The 22,634-nt window shown below is 44.3% G+C and overlaps 2 protein-coding genes across 7 annotated transcripts in view; both read right to left on the reverse strand.

Moving 5' to 3' along the window:
- Positions 1-6,362: 6,362 nt before the first annotated feature.
- Positions 6,363-7,703, reverse strand: LOC113935111 (forkhead box protein D4-like 1). Its single transcript, XM_027616881.2, has one exon. It carries the CDS (start codon positions 7,701-7,703, stop codon positions 6,363-6,365), a length of 1,341 nt encoding a protein of 446 aa, XP_027472682.2.
- A 6,547-nt stretch (positions 7,704-14,250) lies between these two features.
- CBWD1 (COBW domain containing 1) overlaps positions 14,251-22,634 on the reverse strand; it is a 54,248-nt gene continuing 45,864 nt past the window's right edge. For 4 of the 6 annotated variants that reach the window (XM_027615288.2, XM_027615290.2, XM_027615291.1 and 1 more), the window contains 4 exons: positions 19,006-19,074; positions 18,843-18,908; positions 16,141-16,270; positions 15,448-15,762 (listed from right to left, as the gene is read on the reverse strand). In XM_027615288.2, the coding sequence (XP_027471089.1) occupies positions 15,656-15,762; positions 16,141-16,270; positions 18,843-18,908; positions 19,006-19,074 (372 nt within the window). In that variant the 3' untranslated portion in view covers positions 15,448-15,655. Of the gene's footprint in view, positions 15,763-16,140; positions 16,297-18,842; positions 18,909-19,005; positions 19,075-22,634 lie in introns of all 6 variants that reach the window. The other 2 variants (XR_003523650.2, XM_027615289.2) reach the window with 2 other exon arrangements.

Raw genomic sequence — 22,634 nt, forward strand, 5'->3', positions numbered from 1 at the left:
TTTACTTATTTAAGGGAGAGAGTAGGGGCAGGAGCAGTGGGAGAGAGAATCTCAAGCAGACCCCCCTACTTGTGCTCTATTGACTGAGCCAGCTAGTAATCTCTTCTTAAAAATCATACGTTTAGGAAAATTTCATATAAGCCTTCCCATGCTTCCCCAAATAAAAATTTATTCTCTCAACAGTTGATTCTTCAAACTATCTTCACTACTTCCTGCCCCTCTACAAACAATACCATTATCTGCTAATATTCGAAAGTCTAAATAAATGATCTTATGCTGGGGCGCCTGGGTGGCTCAGTCGGTTGGGCATCTGCCTTTGGCTAGGGTTGTGATCCCAGGGTCCTGGGATCGAGCCCCGCGTTGGGCTGCCTGCTCAGCGGGTTGCCTGTTTCTCCCTCTTCCTCTTTGGCTTCTGTCGGCCGCTCCCCCTCCTTGTGCTCTTGCTCACTGTCTCTCAAATAAATAAATAGAAAAATCTTTAAATAAACAAGTAAATAAATAAATAACGTATGCTTGAGAATATCTTACCAGAAAGATGTTGCCTGTAATCACAAGATCCAGAATGTCCAATTCTTCAAGATGAACAGTCCAGTTTCTGCAACAACAAAAATGCAGTACAATAAAGGGGATTGAAGAATCTTTACCGAGGCAGAAGAGATGGTATCAACCATGTAAGTGTAGCCCTTGTTTGTTTCCTAATTTAAACCAACCAACTAAACAAAAAGTTCTGAGATGATTCAGAATATGTAAATATTCCCTGGAGAAGTTGATGCTATTAATGAGTTACTCAGGGGGGCTAATGGTATGGTGGTTACATACCATGAAATGGAATTCTTATCTTTTAGGGAAGTGTTCAAAAGTATTTATGGGTGAAATGACAGGATATCTGGGATTTGATTCAAAATAATCCAATGGGAAGAGGACTGTCAGAGGGTAAAGATGAAACCAGGCTGGGTACATGGAGGTTAATTTCACTAATCTTTCTAACTTTGTGTATGTTTGGAAGTTTCTATTGTATGTATTTCAAAAAGACTTAAGGGAGAAGTCAACACTGCTTGAAATATGGCACAATATCTCTTATACTAGAGATACTTCACATAACACAATAATAGTCATGTTAATTTCCAGAACTACTGGTCATGAATATGGGCCTTAAATAGAGACATAGCTATTCATAGCAAAACTATCTGAGAAAAGGAAATCTCTTACACTTAATTTAATTTCATTGCTCTCTTTGCCCGTATTTGGGAATAGAAACTGTTTCACTAGCTGAATAAATCATAACTATCCCAAAGTGTTCTTAATTACTGATTTCAATAAACATACTCGGGCATTCCAAGAACAAATAAGAAAATGAAGTTTATATCCAGGTATTTCTTTTATAAGCATCCATTTTGACATATAAACCTTGATTATGTTAAGGTAGTTGAGCAATAGGGAACTGGTGTGGAACTGAATTTCAGACTGGATTCTCAAACCCTTTTGTTTTTCCTACACCTATTTTTCCATGGTGGTTTTTTTTGGGGGGTGGGGGTGGCAGATTTTGGTATTATTAGCGATGATCTATGTAAGTCCTTTGAACCAAGTGGTGTATATGGAATCAATGAATACTTGAAACACACTTAAATAATTTCAGGGCTGATACAAAAAACAAAAAACAAACAAACAAAAAAACCAGCCATTAAGCCTAAACCATTTTTGTAGAAATGACAGGTAGGGGACATTAGCAGTCAGAGTGTGATTACAGTTCAGACTAGACATTTCTGAACATCCTTCCTAAATGCCAGGGGGAATGAGAGCCCAGTACCCTCAGGCTTTCAGTGTAATGTGGTGATGGATCCGTGCAAAATCCCGAAAGCTGAAAATCGGCTTCACCTCGCTCTCAGCCCTGTTAGTTCTTACTGCCATTTTGACCTTATTCCTTTTCTCTTAGTTTCTGCTGTTTCTCTAGATTTTCTGTCCTTGTTGCTTCTAAGGCAGATGAAAGCCAGACGAAAGGACATGGGGCGTCTGGTTTCGGCAGACTGGTGATGAGAGCTACATTAGCTACATTTCCCATGAATATTTTTGAAACACTGCGGACACCCACAGTGTGCCGGGGCAGGCCGCGGAGAACGTTACCGCCGCGCCACAAGGCACCGGGCCACCGACGGGCACCGGGGCTCGCTGCCTTCTGCCAGCTCAGTCTGCAGCTTCCCAGACGCCCTCTCTCCTCGCCCGCAGGCGCCCCCGCCTCCACTCCCATGCAGTGGGCCCATTCCTTCTGACCTGAGGGTGAACTGCGGGCTGGCCCTGTCCCAGCCCAGCGTCGCCATCCCTCCCTAGCTCCCTCCAGGCAGGTGCGGTCCAGCTCCCTGGCCACATCACGACCCTTTCGCGCAGTCCAGAACCAGTGCCTGGCGCGAGGCGCGAGCCGGAGCGCAGGGTCAAGGTTCCCGGGACGAAGTGTGGCCTGGCAGGGCAGCGCGGGGCAGCCACCCGCCTAACTCCACGGCCGAGGGCTGGCGGCAGGGAGGGGGCGGCGGCTGCGGACCCGCAGGCGGACTGGGGGGGCCGCAGCACCGCCGCCAACTACGTCCAGGCGTGCCTGGGTTCTTGGGGCTCACCAGTGAAAAGAGGACGCAAATCCCACCGGGGAGGAAGAACGCACCCTCCTCTGCCTCCTGGCTGGCCACCTTGGGTGGAGTCGGGGGGTTCCGCGCGGACCCGGGGCGCAGCAGGTGCAGTCCCGGCCGTGACCTTCCCACTGCTCCAACCAAGCGCTTCCTAGACAAACGCGGAGCGGAGCGCCCGGCGCTGGGCTGGGGAAGCGACGGCGCGAGCTTGGGGCGGCCGGGTCCTGGGGGTACAAGTGCGCTTCCGGGCACGCCGGGCCTGGAGCAGGGAGCCGGGAAATTAGGTCCGTTTAGGCCTGGTCTCCGAGACCCACCCGAGGCCCAAGCAGGAGAAGGTCGCGGGCGCCCTTAGGGTTAGCGGTTTAGAAACCAAATAGGGGGGCGCCTGGGTGGCTCAGTTGGTTAAGCGACTGCCTTCGGCTCAGGTCATGATCCTGGAGTCCCAGGATCGAGTCCCACATCGGGCTCCCTGCTGCTCAGCAGAGAGTCTGCTTCTCCCTCTCACCCTCCGCCCTCTCATGTGCTCTCTCTCTCTCATTCTCGCTCTCTCAAATAAATAAATAAATAAAATCTTAAAAAAAAAAAAAGAATCACACCTCATTAAAAAAAAAAAAGAAAGAAACCAATAGGGCCCGGTTCCACCGCCTAAGGGTCTTGGGGCGAGTGTCTCAGTTTCTCTAAGTCGCAAACTTCTCATCCGTGTGATGGGGATTCCAGCGTGCCTTCTCCACGGGGTGCTGGGGGGGCTAAAGAGGAGCCCAGTGCCTGGCAAACAGAGAGCAGAGGAGAACGGTGAGCCGCTGTCCTTACTGCCATCAGTTATTAGCCGGTGGGACCCGAGGGGGAGTCGCTTTACCTGCTTTCCCTCCTGCCCTCGCCCCAGCCTCCCTGCGCCTCCCAGCCCGTAGGCTCCGCTCCCCCAGCCGCTCGGGAAGTGTCCAGTCAGCCCGGTCTCAAGAAGACGAGTCCGAAGGTCGGAGGCAACCCCGTCTCTCGACCCTCTGCGCAACAGGGAAGCGCTGTGCCTTGCGTGCGGGGGTTTACAGCAGACCCGCGCTGTGGCCCTGACAGCCGCGGGAACCCGGGAGGCGCCCGGACGCCCGTGCGCGGACCCACCTGTCGCCCGCGCCGCCCCGCCAGCAGTGTGGGCTCAGCCCGGGCTCGTCCTCACCGCGGGGCTGGTGCTGGCCGCAGCATCCGGGCCGTGGCTGGGCGGGTCGGGAGGGGCACCCCGTGGACCCCCCGCGAGGCCCGACCTGTCCGCGCAGTCGCCAAGTTCAACTGGAGAACAACGTTTACTTTACTCTTCCACCGAATCCACAATTTTCTTGAAAATTCATGTTCGATATGGTTTCATTAGTAGGAGAGGGAGGGGCCGGCTTGAGCCGGGTTCTGACCCTCAGACACTCGTGTTCGTGACGGTGCTCGTCTGGCCTGGGGCAAAGCGAAGGAAGAAACGGGCTTCAGCCCCGAGGGTCGGCTCTGGGCTCAGCGGCGGCTCCACCCATTGCTCCCACGAAGTTTGTTGACCGAATCAATGAACGCGTGTAGGCCTGGAGAGGGTTTCGCACTAAAGAGCAAGGGGAGTCGGGGGTGGGGGGGGGCGGCGCTGGAACGTGAACGGGATTGTTCTTGGCAGGAAATAAGCTCTCTTTATTAGGGCTTGTTGCCAAACACAGGTAGCCCCAGATCTACAGAATATGCTAAACGGATCTTAAAGCTGGGGTGCAGAGGGTCTGGCAAGACGTGGCAAAACCTGAGAAGGGAAAGTGGCTGGCGGGGAGGGTTAGAAGGGGCTTTTGGGTCGCCGGCAGCCGGAGCTGCGGGGAATCCGCGGTGCTGGTGTTGCGGACTAAGGCTTCACTGCACGTGCAGGGCGGAGCGAGAATGGAAGTGCGAGTCTAGGCGGCCACCGGGGGTTGGGCTTGAGAACTTTCCAGAACGTCCCCAGAACTGCACTACTGCAAGCCCGGAGCGGGTGAGGATCGCAGGCAAGACTTGCGAAGAAGTTCTCAGTGCTGGGGAGGAGATGAGAAACTGGGGTAAAAGTGGACCAATTAAACGGCTGTAAAAATGTGTCTGTCTTCCCTAGAAATTCACAGCTAGAACAGCGGAGTAGATGAAGGGAAAGGACCTTCTCACATTTACCAAGTGACTTCTCCCAAAGTGGCAAAGAATGCAATTCTTTTGAAACAGGAGCCCTTCTCCGGACCGGGAGTGCTAGTGCCGCAGGGTCTCTAGAGACTTGCTTTCTCTGGGGAGTATTTCCTGATGGGCATCTTCGTCTGGTTTCCCTCCCACCCGGTCACCTGGAGCCGAATGACAGTGAAACCTTTCTGGTTGCAAAGTTCTTTCAGAAATTCCCTTTGAAACAACAACAACAAAGTTCTCTCTGTTCTAAAGAAATGGACTATAAGCCCTTAGAAGGCATCTATCTGGGGAGAAAATGGTTTTAATTGTAAATGTCCACAACACAGTTGCTACATTTGATCCTTGCTTTTTTCCCTGGCCCTGCTTTTGAAAATTCTAATGCCTTTTTTTTTTTTTTTAATTTCCCTAGTAAATGTTGGCCACTACATTCTAAGTTGATCTCAGATGGCGTTCCACTTTATCCAGGCAAAAAATCAACGTCTTTAGAAAAATGAAAAACAAATGGAGAATATATTTACAGTTCCCTCCAATTCTTTTTCTTCTATCCGTTTCATAAATACTGAATCCCGTTATTTTAAAACCCAGGACCTTTTCAACTTCAAATATTTGGAAGTTTTGAAAGCCGTTTTGAAATTTGTTTCTGCTCCCTATAATGAATATGAATTGTAAAACTAAATTGTTTAACTGGGAGGAAAGAACGTTTTATTTTTTTAAGATTTTATTTATTTGCTAGAGAGAGAGCGCGCCCACAAGCAGGGGGAGGGGTTAGAGGGAGAAGCAGGCTGCCTGCTAAGCAGGGAGCTTCATCGCTGGGCTAGATCCCAGGGCCCTGAGATCATGACCCCAGCAGAAGGCAGAGGTTTAACCGACTGAGCCACCCAGGGGACCCAAGAACTAAGTTTTGAAAGAGGTTCCACTTAGAAATCGATTATTGAGAAGTAATATGAAATAAATGATGAAGTGTAGTGATTTCGCATTTTATTTAGTCTATATAGCTAGCTTTGATTTCAACATCTTTCCACGTAAGATGGCACATCAGACACACAGATCTGAAACAAATGTTTCAAAATTAAAATTCCATATTACACATCCATTTCAGGAAGACATAAAGAACATAAGTATTTTGCACTTGACTTGGGACTAATATTTACAATTCCTAGGGAGTAAACAAGGGGAAACAAGCCTGCATTGGACATTGTGTATTTTCTTTTTCTTTCTTTCTTTTTAACCAGAACAAAATATCCTGCTTGCGCTCCTACTTCCTCTGGAAATGTGTAACCGGAAAAGCCCTGGAAGCCACAACCGGAGGCTGGAAAAAGAAAAAGGACAAGAATTGCCGCCGTCCGATGTTTATGTCCCGGTTGTCTGACAGTATCCAACTTGAGTTTTGTAAATATTTTGCAGTGACCCGAACTGTGGTTCAGTTAGTGGTTGCTCCGATGAGGGATTCAGATGCACCCGCGTTGTCCCTGCTGTGTAGGGTGTTGTGCGTGAAGGCAGAAGGCGAGGAGAGCGGGACCCCTTATTGCTCTGCACTACACCTTGGCTGCAGGTGCGCCCCGCGGAGTCAGCGCCCGGACAGGGTGTGGATGCTCCTCAAAAGGCTGGCAAGACACCCTCTCTGCCGGAAAGGCTGGCCACCGTGGTCAGCCCGGAGCCTTCTGCTCCAGGCTGACACCCCAGCAGCGCCGCGGGGGCGGACAGGTGTTGGCCCAGCAGAGCGCCCTCGCTCGGAGCGCCGCCGCTGGTACAGCCCTGCTGCTGCGGCTGCTCTGAAACGGTCCCGGCAGCCGACGCGGCGGCCGCAGCGGACACGTGCAGCAAGGGGGTAGCGGCCCGGTGCTGCAACAGGCCCGCCGGGCGCTGCAGCAGGTGGCAATAGCCCCACGGGGTCGGGGGCAGACCCTGCCTGGCCCTGGTGCCCCCTCCCCGGACCCCTCGCATGATACTCTCAATGCTGAAGGGGGTGCATCGGTCTCGCGGCGGCGCCGCCGGCCCCTTGCCCTCCTCCCAAGGCTGGGAGCGCAGAGAGGGCTGCAGCGCCGAGAACGCGCCGGTGGCGGCCAGGTCGGCGCCCAGCGCTTTCCTGGGCGTCTCAGCGCAGGCCGGGGCCGACAGCAGCAGGTAGCGAAGCGGGTGAGGGTGCAGCAGCGCGCACTGGCGGCTGCCGGCGGCGGCGGGGTAGGCCCCTGGGACTGGCGGCGGCGGGGCTGGGGGCCCGAGCAGCAGGCCCGGGCAGGGGCCGTGCAGGGCGGCGGGCGCGGCGGGCAGGGGCAGGGGGTGGTGCAGGTGGACTCCCGGCGGCGGGTGGTGGCGCTTGAAGCGCTTCCTGCGCCGGAGGAAGCTGCCGTTGTCAAACATGTCCTGGGAGGCGGGGTCCAGGCTCCAGTAGTTGCCCTTGCCCGGGCGGCCCGGCTCGCGGGGGATCTTGACGAAGCAGTCGTTGAGCGAGAGGTTGTGGCGGATGCTGTTCTGCCAGGCGGGGAACTTGCGGCGGTAGTAGGGGAAGCGGCCGCTGATGAAGGCGCAGATGCCGCTGAGCGTGAGACGCTTGTGCGGGCTCTGCAGGATGGCCATGGTGATGAGCGCTATGTACGAGTAGGGGGGCTTCGCCGGCTGCGGGCCGTCCCCAGAGGCCGCCGCAGGGCCGCTCAATGCCCTGAACTCGGTGCCAAACTTGGAGGAGTCGCTCGGGGCGCCGCCGCCTTCGGGGGGCTCTCGGGGAAGCGCGCCCGCGCCCCGCCGCGCCTCCGGCGTCCCCGGCGGCCGCAGCTGCGCTAGGAACCGCTGGCTCTCCGCCGCCTCTTCGTCTTCCTCTCCCTCCTCGTCTTCATCTTCCTCCTCTCCCAGGATGTCGATCTCACCGTCTTCCCCGTCGGAGCTCCGGAGGCTGCGCTGCGGTGCGCGGCGGAGGCGCTTGGGTTTTGGCAAGTTCATGGAGGATCGGGTCCTGCAGACGCAGAGGAGGTAGCGGCCGCTCACCCGGCTCGCGGGGGGGCTGGGCTGGAGGCCTGGGTTAAGAGTGTTCCAAAAAGCAGAAACCCTTGTGGTTGCCCTTTGGTGTTCTTCTCTGTTGGTTTCTCCTCGTTTCCAACACCGTCCAGCGAAGATGCACTTTGCCTTTTATTAAGGCTTCTTGGAGTCCCTGTGTGGTTGGCTCCCCCCTCCCCCTTTATGCCCCTTCTTCCCCCTACCTCTGAGAGCTCCCACTTCCTTCCGACGCAGTCCAATGATGAGGATCCTCTGCACGTTACCCGACAGGGCAAGAACCTTCAGCCTCCTCCTTCTTACACCCACCCGCCAGCAAGGAAGATGCGCTGTTAAACTGCTTCGAAATGTGCAAATAAAGAAGAGGCAGGAAAATATGGTACCCAACAATTTATGGCCACCTTGACACTCAGGACTCTCCGTTGGAGGATAGAAATTGGGGGGGGGCACTAAATGTCTACAATGTTTGACTGTAAAACAACGTGTAACAGTAAAAGTGTGTTTTCATGTTTCATAGTTGGTGATACCCACATTTTCATTGGTGGATTCCGTCCTCATCCAGAATGATGAGCTGAAATATTCTTAATGTTCTAAGTATATCCATGAGCTCGCGGGTGTGTGAGGGAGGCTTGCATGGTCCCTTCTGCTCCCCACCTTAGCTCCCCAAAATGTTCTCCCTGACTCAGCTTTAGGGAAAAGGCTGAGATGTCCTTGGCATTAAGTTGTGTAAGTTCCAGGTGGAAGGAGAGCAGGAGAGCTAAAGAGAAGTCCCCTTGCATCAGTGACTCTCGAACTTCTTTGAACATTTAACCGCAGTATGAAATACATTTTATGTCGTGAACTTGGAGAGCGAGACTTCTGTAACTAAAATGGGTTTCATAAAACAAGTGACCACTGATTTTTTTCTTTTTAAAAATGTCCATGACCAACCACACTGATTTTGCCACATCCTAACGAGTACAGAGCCAGTGTGAAAAATCCTGTTTTCATAAAAAATAGCCTCACAACACCGAGGGATACACCAGTCTGAGAGTCAGTCGCTCACACATGTGCTCTACCCTCCTCCCCATTAAAGCCAACATTAAGCCCTTTTACTATAATAATACTAAAGTTGAAAATTAAATAAGGCAAAGGAAGAGGTGGTTTCAGCACCTTTGCCAAATTACTAGGTCGTCATTCCCTACATTGGAGAAGCGACATGGCACAGCAGCTCTGTTTAATTTACTTGATGTCCCTGGAAGTAAGGATTTTTAGATTGGCTTCACTTAAATCCGCTCAGAGACTAGAGTAGCAGTCCAGTGGAATATATTGTGTGTTATATAAGAGGGTCTGGGTCTTATGCTGAAATGCTGAGCAAGAGTATATATTCATAATTTAATACCCAGCCACTAGTGAAAAGAATTTGAGAAGGCATCTAAAAAAATGCAACGTGAAAATATTGGATTATGCCACTGATTGTCACAGAGTGAAACTTCCACTCTGGATTCATGATAATGAATTTTCAGGAAAAAATCAGAAGCCAGCTAAAAGGGCAAAATAACAACAAAGCTCAAAGTAGCTAGTCCCTTCAGGATAAAATTTTGAAAACCTTTCCCTACTGCTATCTTTTAAAAGCTTTTCCTCTATTCCTGAGGTTCGCAGCCTCTCAGTCTTCTCAGTCAAATGTAGCTTGAAATACAGAACTTTTGAGCCTTACAGATTTGTTTGAATCCCAGATTCACCAATTACTACTTGTGTGATCTACTAAACTAAGCTCCAGGAGGGCTGTGACAGGTGTCTTATTCAAACTCTGGCTCCCAGCTGCCTGCCTGTCAACCCCCTGCAGGTAAGGGACCTTTCTGCCAGGAGCAGAGGAATCCGATTACCTGGAAAGGGAGTATTGTTAGTTTTCGGAGAGTCAACGTCTATGGGGATTTGGGTTATTTAAAAATGAAAGGAGAAAAGGAAAGGCATGCAAAAACAAAACAACTGAAACAACCCCCATTCTTGGAGCTATGTCAAAGGGGGCACAGGAGACAAATGAAAGAGGCCCCCCACCACCTTGGCCAAAGCTCGGACAATTTGAGGAAAGATTAGATTACAACCCAAAGTATAAATATTCAAGCATCCATACTAATGAAAATTAATGATCAAGTAAATTAATAAATGGGGGAAGGGAGGGACACCTGGCTGGCTCAGTGACTTGATCTCAGGGTCCTGAGTTTAAGCCCCACATTGGGCGTAGAGCTTGCTTTAAAACAAAACAAAACCCCCCCAAAAATAAATGGGGGGAAAGAAGCCAATCTCCCATGCAGAAGAATTCCAAATAATGTAGATACTCCACGCTGGAGGACGTGGAGCATACTTACTCCTTTACTGTGGTAGGCATCACTGAGTGGCTTCCTTCCAAAGACTACAGTAGGGGCAGGGGGAGCAGGTGAATAATCTTACAAGTGAAGAAACCTGACAAACACTTCAGCCAGGTCATCAGGTGATCAATGTTAACATCAATAGTCATAAACCATGTTAATAGTATATACACTTGATATGTGATAAAAATAGCACTCTGTGATCTCGCTCCCCAAAACCCATCAAATCAGGAGGAAAACAGACAAATTCCAATAGAGGAGCATCTTATGTACCTAATCAAAACCATCCTCAGGCGCCCAGGTGGCTCTGTGGGGAGCCTGCTTCTCCCTCTCCCTCTGCCCCTCCCTCTCAAATAAGTAAACAAAATCTTAAAAAAAAAAAAAATCCTCAAAACTATCAAGGTCACCAAAACAAGGAAAGTCTAAGAAACGGTCATAGCCAAGAGGAGTCTACAGAGACATGATAACTAACATCTTGGATGGCATCCTAGAACAGAGAAAGGACACTAGGTAAAAACTAAGGATATGTGAATAAACTATGGACTCGGGTTAATAATAATGTATCAATATCGGTTCACTAATTGTCACAAATGTGCCATACTATTGTAAGACATTAAGTGAGGTGGGGGGATATGGGTTCTCGTACTATCTGTATCTTGTACTATCTGCTCAATTTTCCCGTAAATCTAAAACTGTTCTGAAAATTACATTCTATTAGTTCTATTAGTTTAAAAAAATAAAATGGGAAAAAAGGCCTATTTTGGCTATTTTGGCTATTGCCAAAAAGAAACTTAAATGTCCATCAGCTGATGAATGGAGAAACAAAATGTGGTACATAGCTCAGCAATAAAAAGAAACTAAGTGTTGATACATGCTACAAGGGATGGATCTGGAGAACATTATGGTATGTGAAAGGAGTCAGAATAGGCCAATTATAAAAACAGAAAGTAGATGAGTGGTTGTTGGGGCCGGGAGCAGGGGGAAATGAGTAACTGCTGATGGATAGTTTCTTTGGGGATGATGAAAATGTTCTGGAATGAGACAGTGGTGGTGGTGCTTGCCACTACCTGTGTATTATACTAAAGCCATGAATTGTACACTTTAAAAAGGTAAAGTTTACCATATGTGAATTATATCTAAATAAAACTGTTATACAAAATATGTCAATGTAAAAACAAAGAGCCTTATCAATGAAAACTAAGCAACACTCCATTATGCCAAGTCACTCTACAAAAAAAAAAAAAAAAGGAAAAGAAAGGAACTCTTACTGTCCCCTCCCATCAATTCTTCAGTGTTGCCATAAGAATCAAAAGCCTTCCTTTGTAGCCCCTGCAATATTTAACCTGCGGCCTAGTGCATGGTGGGCACTCCATAACACTTGGTGATTACTTCTTTCCTAACAATGACAGGGTTTTTTTTCTGAACAAACCTATTGGGCTCACAAAATGCTGTCCTAGTGTGAAAACCAAACTTTCTAAACTAATCTACAAAAACGATGATGATGTCTGGTTTCTTTCCATTGCACTCTGAAAATTAAAGGCAACATGGTCATCAAAAGTTAAAGTTGATTCTAATATTAAGACTAATTGAGAAAGAAAAATCTAGCATATCTTTCTCATCGAAGTAAGAAGGGCAAGTTGCTAGTCTATGAAGGCAGAATTTATTTCTTTCAATGTCACTTCCACAATGTATGGCATTTCTAACACTGGAATAGTCTTTTCAAAGCAATCTAAAAATAGTTTTCTCACCTACACTAGTAATCCAAAGACTATTACTCAATTTGTAGCAAGCAACCAAGCAACCAAGCTCCTAAGTGCTTAAAAGCTTCTTAGCGTTATTTTGCTGATAACTTCCTTCAAATGTCATGAGCTAATAATCATAGACTCTTTTAGTCACCTGGTCTTCCCTCACACCTTGTGCTGACCCCTTCCTACAGCTTTCTTGCACTCAGAACCAGTGTTCTTGCCCCTTATTTACTAAAAGCTGGGAAAAGCCTAGAAAAGAACTATTTGCTTTAGGAAGATATGCAGAAAGTTTGAATTTTTTTTAAATCAAATCTTGCTATAAAAAGAGAATTCACGTGTACTGAGACTCTGTATTCAGGATGCTTTAAATTTCATCCCTGAACAACAGAGATTTGCATTTTATCTCCATCTTATGAATAAGGAGGCAAAGGCTCAGAGAGATTTAGTAATCTATCCTATTCTGTATTACTCAGTAAACTATAGAATTTTATTTTATTTTTTAAAGATTTTATTTATTTGACAGAGCAAGACAGCGAGAGAGGGAACACAAGCAGGGGGGAGTGGGAGAGGGAGAAGCAGGCTTCCCACCGAGCAGGGAGCCCGATGTGGGGCTCGATCCCAGGACCCTGGGATCACGACCTGAGCCAAAGGCAGACGCTTAACGACTGAGCCACCCAGGCGCCCCAACTATAGAATTTTAGATGAACTATGCCTAAACCTTGATCATCATCATGAATACCCTTCAAATTTTTTTTTTTAAGATTTTTATTTATTGAGAGAGAGAGAGAGAATGGTAGAGAGAGAGCATGAGAGGGAGGAAGGTCAGAGGGAGAAGGAGACTCCCCGCTGAGCAGGGAGCCCAATGCGGGACTCGATCCCGGGACTCCAGGATCATGACCTGAGCCAAAGGCTGTCGCTTAACCAACTGAGCCACCCAGGCACCACCCTTCAAATTTTCTATAGTTAGCAGAATAACAGCCCACATTATTCAGTGATTTGCCTTATAAAACAAATATTCTTTCCAGGATATCTGTGGCAAGTTCCCAAGTCCTCTGAAGTACGGGTTAAACCAATAATGATTCTGATCACGGAAAAATACTTCATTTGGGGAAAAATAAGAATGAAGAACAGGACAACACATCTTTAAAAGAACATATAAACAACATAAAAATACAGTGTAAAATCTAAATTAAAACAGTGAAGGGGCACCTGGGTGGCTCAGTCAGTTAAGCATCTGCCTTCGGCTCAGGTCATGATCCCAGGGTCTTGGGACAGAGCCCCACTTTGGGCTCTGCGCTGAGCTTGGAGTCTGCTTATCACTCTCTCTCTGCTCCTCCCCCCACCAGGTGCACACACTCTCTCTCTCTCTCTCTCGCGCTCTCTCTCGCTCTGTAAAATAAATAATTTTTTAAAAAGCAAACTGCATTACAATATATAAGGAATATTTTATTTAAAACACACACATTATAAAAATAAAACCTTTCCTTGCGGATATTTATAACAAGCTTCTAAATCTCCTGAGGAAGCAGCTTAAATTATGGTTCTGATCATTGAAAAATAATTCACTTTGGGCAACAACATAAGCCATGTGTGTGAGTGAAGCTGACAACATTGCTTACCCCCAAGGAGTGACATGACAGAAGGAGAAACGTCAGGGGAGACTGACTTCATCTACAACGTTTGCATTTTTACAACACAAATATATTGTCAATACTTATGTGATAAAAAATATTTAAAGATTAATACATTAAAGAAAAAACAAATATTTGTGAGTTTGATAAAGACAGACTTTTAAGAGTATATATTAATATTACTTCAAACATTTCTCCAACAGGAAATTAAAGTAAGCTCTTTCTCATGGCCTAGAACAGATGAATCTAGATATTTATTGTTTGCCAAAGAACATCACGGAGTATGATTATGGCAACATTAACTATAAAATAAATCAAGTTTAAGTTGTTAGGAACAAGAAAAAATTTATCCAGGTTCTGCTGTGGGCCAGGAGCTGAGTTGGGTGCATTAGAAACCTATTCAATCCTCACAACAACCTTGAATGATTGATATTATCACTATCCACTTTATAAATACCAATCTTGAGAAAATACTTTGTCCAAGATTACACAGCCAAGAAGCAGAAGTGGAACTAAAGCCCAGATCAGACTCAAAAATCAGCTGAGTTTCTACTGGGCAATCTGCTACCACCAAGTAAGCTTATTCTCTCAACTATGAATTTAAGAGAATGGATTCAGGAGGCAAATGGATAAATACAGAGAACTTTTATTTAAAAAGGGACAGAATGCAGGGGAGGAGACAGATAATCTTTTTTTTTTAAGATTATATTTATTCACTGAGAGAGAGAGAGAGAGCATGAGCGGGAAAGGGAGAAGCAGGCTCCCAGCTGAGCAGGGACCTGACCTGGGGCTCAATCCCAGGACTCTGGGATCATGACCTGAATCCAAGGCAGACACTTAACTGAGCCACCCAGGCGCCCCAAGAGACAGATAATCTAATCAATTGGCCTTCCTCCAAACACTGGAGCCATTCAAGATACACAGAGATAACTCTTTTACTTAAAATTCTGGAAAAAAAAAATTCCAAAGGGCATTGTGATAGCTTTCTGATATTTAATAATCATTAGTTTGGGAAAGCTCTTCTTTAAATCCCATCTAATGCTTTTCTCTTACAATCTGAATACAGTTATGCTGACCTGGCCTTTAGTAAGAATAGGAGATAAGTAAGCCACTGTACATTTACACACCAACCACTGATATAAAGATGGTTAAATTATCCTAAGTTATCTGCAATTATGTCTGAAGTTTTGCACCTTGTTGCTTTTTTGCTTATATTGAAAATTAAAGAAGTTCAAAGAAATCATGATGAATTTAATACCAGTAGTAAATTCTACTTAAAATTAAAAGCTCTAAAACTGGAATCATCTAAATATATTATGAAGTAAATGGAAGTTCCATTACTCTACAGGAAAGCTTAGAATTGACTAGGAGATGGCTTTAATTTTTTACTCAGATTTCCTCCACTCATAAGTCTCTAGCCACATCAAGACTTTTATTTCATTTAATAAAAATGGTGATACTGTTTTTACTTTTATTTGTTTATTCGACAGAGAGAGATAGTGAGAGAGGGAACACAAATACAGGGGAGCTGGAAAAGGAGAAGCAGGCTCCCCGCCAGGTGATACTGTTTTTAAATAATTTTTGTTAATAACAATAAAATTATATCTATGCAATCAGTGTAGTTCTAAGGGAAAAAAAGAACGTAAAAGTAAGTTTTATCATTATGATTATAAATAACTTCCATGGATAAAAAGTTCAGCATATGTACATTTCAAACCCAGTTCTGACAGATACTTTTGTGAAACATCTATTAAAAAAAAAACAAACAAAAAACTGGACACCTGCGTGGCTCAGCCGGTTGAGTGTCCAACTCTTGATTTCGGCTCAGGTCATGAGCTCAGGGTCCTGGGACTGAGCCCCTGGTTGGGCAAGCGTGGAGCCTGCTTAGGATTCTCTCTCTCCTCCCTCTGCCCCTCCTCCACGTGCACACCTCCCATGCACTCGCTCTCAAAAAAGCAAAAAACACTTTAGAGGACATTATGTTTTATTGTATGAATGTCAAATGTTTTAAGCACTTATTTACTACATTTTATGTGTTCCATAAAATAAACACTATTTTAAAGTACGCCAGAATTCACAACAGAAGTAATGCAAAAAATAGACACTTGAAATACACCCAGTAGGACACTTAACCCCGATTTATCACCCAGTCCCTCTGATAAGAAATGCTTCTAGTGTTATGGACAAACTTGATCTTCTTTGAAATGTGTTGTCCACCGCTTTTCTGTTTCCATCACAGTAGCTATAAATAGTTGTCTGAGGATCTCCTTATCTAAATTCCTGCCTGCAAAAAGAATAAAATATGGTGTGATTTATATGATGCTTATTAAAATGACAGTTTGCCTATCAATTCCAAATCATTAACAACTTGATAATCTTCAGAAATTTACAAAAACTAAGTAATCAGTGATCCCTTCCCTTAACTTCCTATTTCTAATTAAGTCCCTCAGAACCAAATTGGCATTTTAATTACTTTTCTACATTTGAGGAGGAGTAAAATGCCTAACAAGTTCTTATGAAGGTTATCACATCATGAAGACAAATACATTAACCACAAGCTTAGTTAGGTTGACCAAAGGAATTGAGATTGGTTAATACTGGTTAAGGAGTATACTGTATCACTTTCAAATATATATATTTTAGAAATTTAACTGTCACTTACCAATAAGAACCAATCGATTTGTTCTCTCGGTGTCATTGTTCCAGCTCAGTGGAGTCTCCTCCAGATCATAGAGCTCGTGGACACCCTGGACAATCACCTGTTTTGGTTTGTCTTTGATTGACACCAGCCCCTGCTCAGATGAGAGGGTTCAATCAGCTGCAGTTCAAATTTAAAGCAGAAACTGACCATCAATGTTTATGGATTAATTATTCCTATTCCATTTTAAATACACACCCATAAAGAAGATGATGTTAAAATTACTTAAATCCAGTTATTTGTGCATTCTAGAAATAGTTTCTAAAGTCTCCAATTTTTAAAAAAGGTTTATGTGCACAATATTTTTTTTTTAAATAATCCCTTTTCCTAACAATAAAATTAATGTATGTATTAAGGATGTCCTTTCAGTGTTATGAGAACTAAAAATTTAAACAACCAAATGATAAAACATGCATCGAATTCTACTGATGTTTCTACTTTAAGGATTTTACACCTGTTTCAGTTTTTTAGTGGGAAAACTTGAGAGGTTAAAGGACTCGGGCGATAATGCTGACTGGGTTGCAGTGAATGGTGCAGGGAATGATGGAATAAAGGAAAGGAAACATTGTCTGGATAAAGTTCATTTTTTATTGATTTGCAGAAATGAGAAACAAGTTATCTGATAAACCTGCCCCTCCCGGGATAAAATAATTTCTCTGAAATAATCCTGTTATACTTGTTATAAAATTAATGCAGAACAGTAAGAGACAAACCATTCATAGTCATTCTTGCTACATACGCTTTGCGTGTTTTTGGCATATTTGTGTATTTTAGGTGTATGTTCTTCCTGTTTTCCTTTGCCCACTTGTTTTCTGCTTTTTTCCCCCTAGTTTTACTTATAAAATTGACATACAGCATTGTATTAGTTTAAGGTGTACACTATGATTTGATTTCTGCTTTTCAAATTTGAATTTTAATACACAGTAACTCCTTGGAAAGAATTATCTAAACAGCAATTTTTTGTTACTTGTATAAAGACTTTGAAGGGTTAGCTGCTACCTGAGTGAACGTTTTATTTTATTTAAAAGATTTTATTTATTTATTTGACAGAGACAGAGAGCGCGCACAAGCAGGGGGGAGTGGGAGAGGGAGAAGCAGACTCCCCGCTGAGCGGGGGGGGGGGGGGGGGGGCTCGATCCCAGGACCCTGGGATCATGACCTGAGCCCAAGGCAGACACTTAACTGACTGAGCCCCCCAGGCGCCTCCCTGAGTGAACATTTTAAACATGTTCATCGTTATCACACTAACATTTTGTAGCCAGAAAAGAAAGAAGTCTATGCAGGTGAAGGCTGTGTTGCCCCAGATCTCGAAGTGTCGCTGCGCTCAGAGGAAGGCCAAGAGAAGAACCAAAGAGGGCCGACAGCCGCGGAAAACCTGTCCCGTGCCTAAGGACAAAATCCAGGCTGGGCTGGCGCAGGATGCGCCCCGGAGCTCTGGGTGGAGGGCTCGGTGGCAGCATTAGCATACATGCCCCAAGGGCTGCTTTGTAGGGACCACCCCCCATTCAGGAGCAGGGCATAAAAGCAGTAACAGAATGAAATACACCCTGCCAGTTAGGATCACGGAATGTAGATGGTCTGCAGTCAGGAAAGCCGCAGCAGGATCACGCTTAGTTCCTCTGGGTGGGAATGACCTGGGAACAGACTGAGACTCACCCATGTTGCTCTGAAGCCAATCCCAGGTAGAGCCGCATGGGGAGTAAAGAAATCTAAACCTGAATGGTTTCTTGATTGTGTGTACCTTTGTCATTCTAGTGACCCCAGGAAGTCAGCTGCTAACTGGAAAATTTAGTTACTAACAGTAATAATACCAAATAGTAATAATAAAAACTTTATGCACACTTCTGGAAACACAGGAGTAGACAAATGACTGCTGATTGGTTAAGCACACAACTAGAACCAACCGCTGCCCCCTGGAAAAAACACCTTCCGTGACATAAATACCCAAATGCCACGTAACATGAACGGGTTTCCAAATACAGAGCAAGAATTCTTCTCTAGTCCTCTGTAACTGTTTATAGTATAACTGTTTAGTGTCTGCTAAATGTGCCAAGCAACACAGGTTTAGCTGCAGCAAGATGTCTAATGTGATTTCTCTGTTAATGAAGCTCTCTTGGAAAATTAAACACAAAAAGATGCCTGGGTGGTCCAGTTGGTTAAGCGTCTGACGCTTGATTTCACTTCAGGGTTGTGAGATGGAGCCCCAACATGGGGCTCGAGCTGGGCATGGAGCCTACTTAAGATTCTCTGTCTCCGTCTCCCTCTACCCGTCCCCACCATTCCCTTAAAAAAAAAAAAAAAAAAAAAAAGACATTCATTCAGTTTTCCCTAACTGACCAAGCTGTGTGCCAACGAAAGGAGAGTTCCAGCGAGTCAAGCTCATTAGCCAGGTTAACTGCTCAGAACACATGGGAAGAGAGAACGAGGGGTGATGTTTCAAAGCACAGAGGTTGCAAATGAAGCTATGCAAATAAATCACGCTTTATGCAGTGATTTCCAAAGCTTCTTTTCAGCAATGGAAATGAGAAAAAAAAAATGAAATCAGACAAAAGTTATTTGTACTAAAACCAGCGCTTGTGTTTAAAACCAAATAAGGTTTTATGTCACAGTCAAGAAAGGAAAGGGCCTTTGTCCCAGAGTACCACAGTGTAGACCCTACTCCGCACCTTTAGCCGTATGACCTCCATGTAGTTGTCATCCTTGTTTCGCACGTTCCGCTCCCACAGAAGATTCTGTATCAAGTGACATATTCAGTAAGACCAACCATCACTGCCAGCAACAACCAAGTAACACAACAGGTGGTAAATCATTATCAAATACTGCATTCACCTGAATAAATACATTCAGACTTTCTTCCTTTGCATTTCCTTGTACTTCAAATGTCACCGTAATAATGCTCTATAAATCAAGACAGATAATCAATCATGATTTTCTTTATAGTAATGGTGTATTTTTAGAACATCGGTATATTTTATAGTAATGTCAGTGTATTTTAAGACAAAAAAAAATACATGAACACGTATGCTGCCTGACAACTATATTGGGTCTACCTTTTTCACTATCTTGCTGAGTTCTGGTAGCAGCAATTCCATTTTCTGTATTCCACAGAGGTGATCAGTGGGTTAGTATTTAAACAGAGAAACTTTCATGAAAGGATACTCATGGTTTAATTCATCCTTTCCAGGACTCTCAGCACTGAGCGGGAAGGTAATATCTACAGTGTACCAACTATGTACCAAGCCAGGTACTCAGCCTGGATCACTTCATCTTTTCAGTTACTCGTGACAACAATCCTATGGAATAAAGAGAATTACTTACTTCCCTTTTATAAATAGGGGGTAATAAGGCTCAGAAAAAATAAACTACTCAGAGCCAGAAGTAAAACTCAAATGCAAAAGTGTAATTCTGTTCTCTGGGAAAAATATAAAGGAAAAATTCAGTTTATCTCTGACCATGTATGCGCCAAAGGAGAAGAGTATCTGGAGATGAGAATGACAGTATTATGTCCCTCTTGGTTTGAGAAGGTTGACATCATTTAGAATGTTAACTCTGAGATTTATTTTTCCTCCTGCTCCTGATAAATCTCTCACTGTCTACTCTAAGAAACCAGAAGCTCAAGATTTCCTGTAGCTGGTCACATAAAAAATCCAAAGCTCCATTTGCTCCTGTCACCAAAATTTCAACTTAATGATGAGAATACACAAGGGCTAAGCGTAAGATGATGAAAACACAAATCCCGCCTTGGATAATTAGGATAAGATGCTCAAGCCAAGCTAAAACAGGAAGAAAAAAACATAGTAAAGCATGGCTTTGCATCATTTCCTGCAACTGCATTTATTAACAGCAATTTTATTCACCAATGGAAAAGCACACAGGCTTAGAGCAGAAAATATGAAAAGACCAAATTGTTTTTTATCCAAACACAGAGGATCGCTAACGTAAGTACTAAAGACCAATCTAAGGACAAAATATACTGATATTTAGTCTCCACTGTTGCTGGTAATGGGAAAAGCAAAAAGCACTTTCTTGCTAAATATGAGACATGAAAGCCAACTAAAATTGACTTTTAAATGTCAGATTTTTAAAAGTACTTATTCTGTCACAATAGCCAGGAGATGAAACAACATAACACTAACAGATGAATGGACAAAGAAAATGTAGTATAATAGTGTAGGATAAAACTGTGGTATGTTGATGGACCATTACTCACTGTTAAAAAAAAGGAAATTCTGCCACATGCCACAACGCAGATGAGCCTTGAGGACATCATGCTAAGTGAAATAAGCTGGTCACAGAAGGACAAATACTGCATGATTCCACTTATATGAGGTATCTAAGTGGTCAAACTTACAGAAATAGAAAGCAGAATAGCGGCTGCCTGGCTGGGAGGTGAGGGAAATGGGGAGCTGCGGTTCAATGAATATAGTTTCAGTCATGCAAGATGAAAAAGGTCTAGAGATGTGCTGTACAATAGTACTCAGACAGTATCAGCTAGTGATATTGGACTATACACTTAAAAATGTGTCAAGAGGGTAGATCACATGTGTTTACCATAACTTTTTTAAAGTACTTATTTTTAAATCTAAATAAACACACTTTGAACTATTTATTTTACTGCATTTAAAGTTTTCTTAAAAAAATAAAGTTTTCTTTTCCCCTTAAAGCAATCACTATAAATAATATCTAAGAATCCATATCAAAATGTATAGCAAATCCTATAACATATCAAAATACATAGCAAAAAGGTTGCTAAACGAAACATAATTTGTCATTTTCAAAAGACAGTAGCAATTCAACCTTCAAAACTGCTTAAAATGTATTTTATTCAAGTTGGATAACTTGGCTTTTAATATTGGAAAGGCCTCAACATGGAACTCAAAACTGTTTTATTCTAGCTTAAAGAATTTTTACTGGGAATGACTGTTGTTTTCGGCAGGTTAGGGATATGACAATATTTTTAAGGGGTACAATTAACTCCAATATGAGATAAAAAGGGTTTTAAAAATTACGACAATGCATCAAGGGGCTCAAGGAGTGAGATAAACATTTTAGAACTAGATGTTTTTCTGTACCAATCAACTCTTCTCGCAGTAGACAATACCTTAAAGATGAAATCCGCAAACTCCCAGTGCAGAGGACAAGGGTCATAACTCATAATTCCTAATTTAATAAACTATGCAGACTGCCATTTGGGTTTTCTCACCTTCTCACCTTCCAACCCCGGGTCCTCCTTATAGGGAGGTAACAAGGAATCCATGAAAGAGAGCTGCATTACAGATGATTCAGGGATAAAACTTTAATAACATACCTACTATGCCCTACGTATTACCCATGTCAGTATTTTTTTCCCCAGTTTTTGTTTTGAATCTAAAATTAACTCTCCTTTTCCCAGACACAGGAAGAAGCAGAAAACCAAAGCAATCATTCAGAAAATGAAAGTAAAATAAGGTACTGCCCCTCAAATAAAATTTAGGAATAACTCCAAAAGTTTAGTTTTCTCGTCTGTTTTTTTGTCCACCTCCCAGGTTATTCCCCTGGGTGTTCTACTCTTTGGCAAACAATATCTAATAGCAGTAACTTCTGCATGTTTTCTTCATCTGGAAAACTGAGCCCATTAACATGCTCAACCCCAAATGTGAAGCTCCTCCCAAGTCATTTCTACTGGATATCCTGCCACGGAGTAAGAACCTGAAAGTCCGGCATTCCTCTGCAAATCAGTGTTTCTTCCAGGTTTCTCTATGCCTAGGTCCCTCCAGTCAATCAGGCGTGTTTCCCATCAGTTCCCCCATCTTACTGCCCCAGCATCGGTCAGTAAGGCTACTCCAGCAAGTGTACCTGTGAATCAGACCTCGATTTATCCCATTTCCATTCCCCCCATGACCCAGACAGTCCAGGCCCTTGTCACAGGGTATCTTCCTTGCTTGATCTCCTGCCATCAGCTACAACCCTGCTCACCTGCCACTGTGGGACAGCACAGAGTGTGTTCTGCTTGCCACCGCACATCAAAGCCCAACACCTTAGCTTAGGATTCAAATACCAAGCATCCACCAAGATTTCTACACTTACAGTCTTCCTCTTCTAGAGCATTCTCACTTTCCCACTTTTAAACAACTGGATTGCTCTTTCCCTTACTTCTTCCAGTCAAACAAAAACCTCCTAGTTTAAGGCCACGTTTTGATGTCTTACTCAGAATAGCAGTCGCATCTTTGCAAAGAATGTTGCTAACTGGAGAGAGACGCAAAGGAACTCTCTTAACGATTTTGGAAATCTTCTGTACCTGGATCTAAGAGAGAATTATAGAGATATATGTCTATGTATGCAGAGGGACTGATACACAGGCACAAATATATGTAAAGATACATTGACTTGTATGCTAAAAACCTGTATGCTTTACCGTACGTTAAAAAAAAGCATCTTTCATGAAGCCTCAGACCCACTAAACCGAAGGAGACCATCAT

Source organism: Zalophus californianus, chromosome 13, assembly GCF_009762305.2.
Source record: "Zalophus californianus isolate mZalCal1 chromosome 13, mZalCal1.pri.v2, whole genome shotgun sequence".
In the NCBI taxonomy this organism is placed as follows: Eukaryota; Metazoa; Chordata; class Mammalia; order Carnivora; family Otariidae; genus Zalophus; species Zalophus californianus.

Excerpts from the sequence above, each read along its gene's own strand:
- LOC113935111 (XM_027616881.2), bottom strand. The coding sequence starts at position 7,703 with ATGAACTTGCCAAAACCCAAGCGCCTCCGCCGCGCACCGCAGCGCAGC.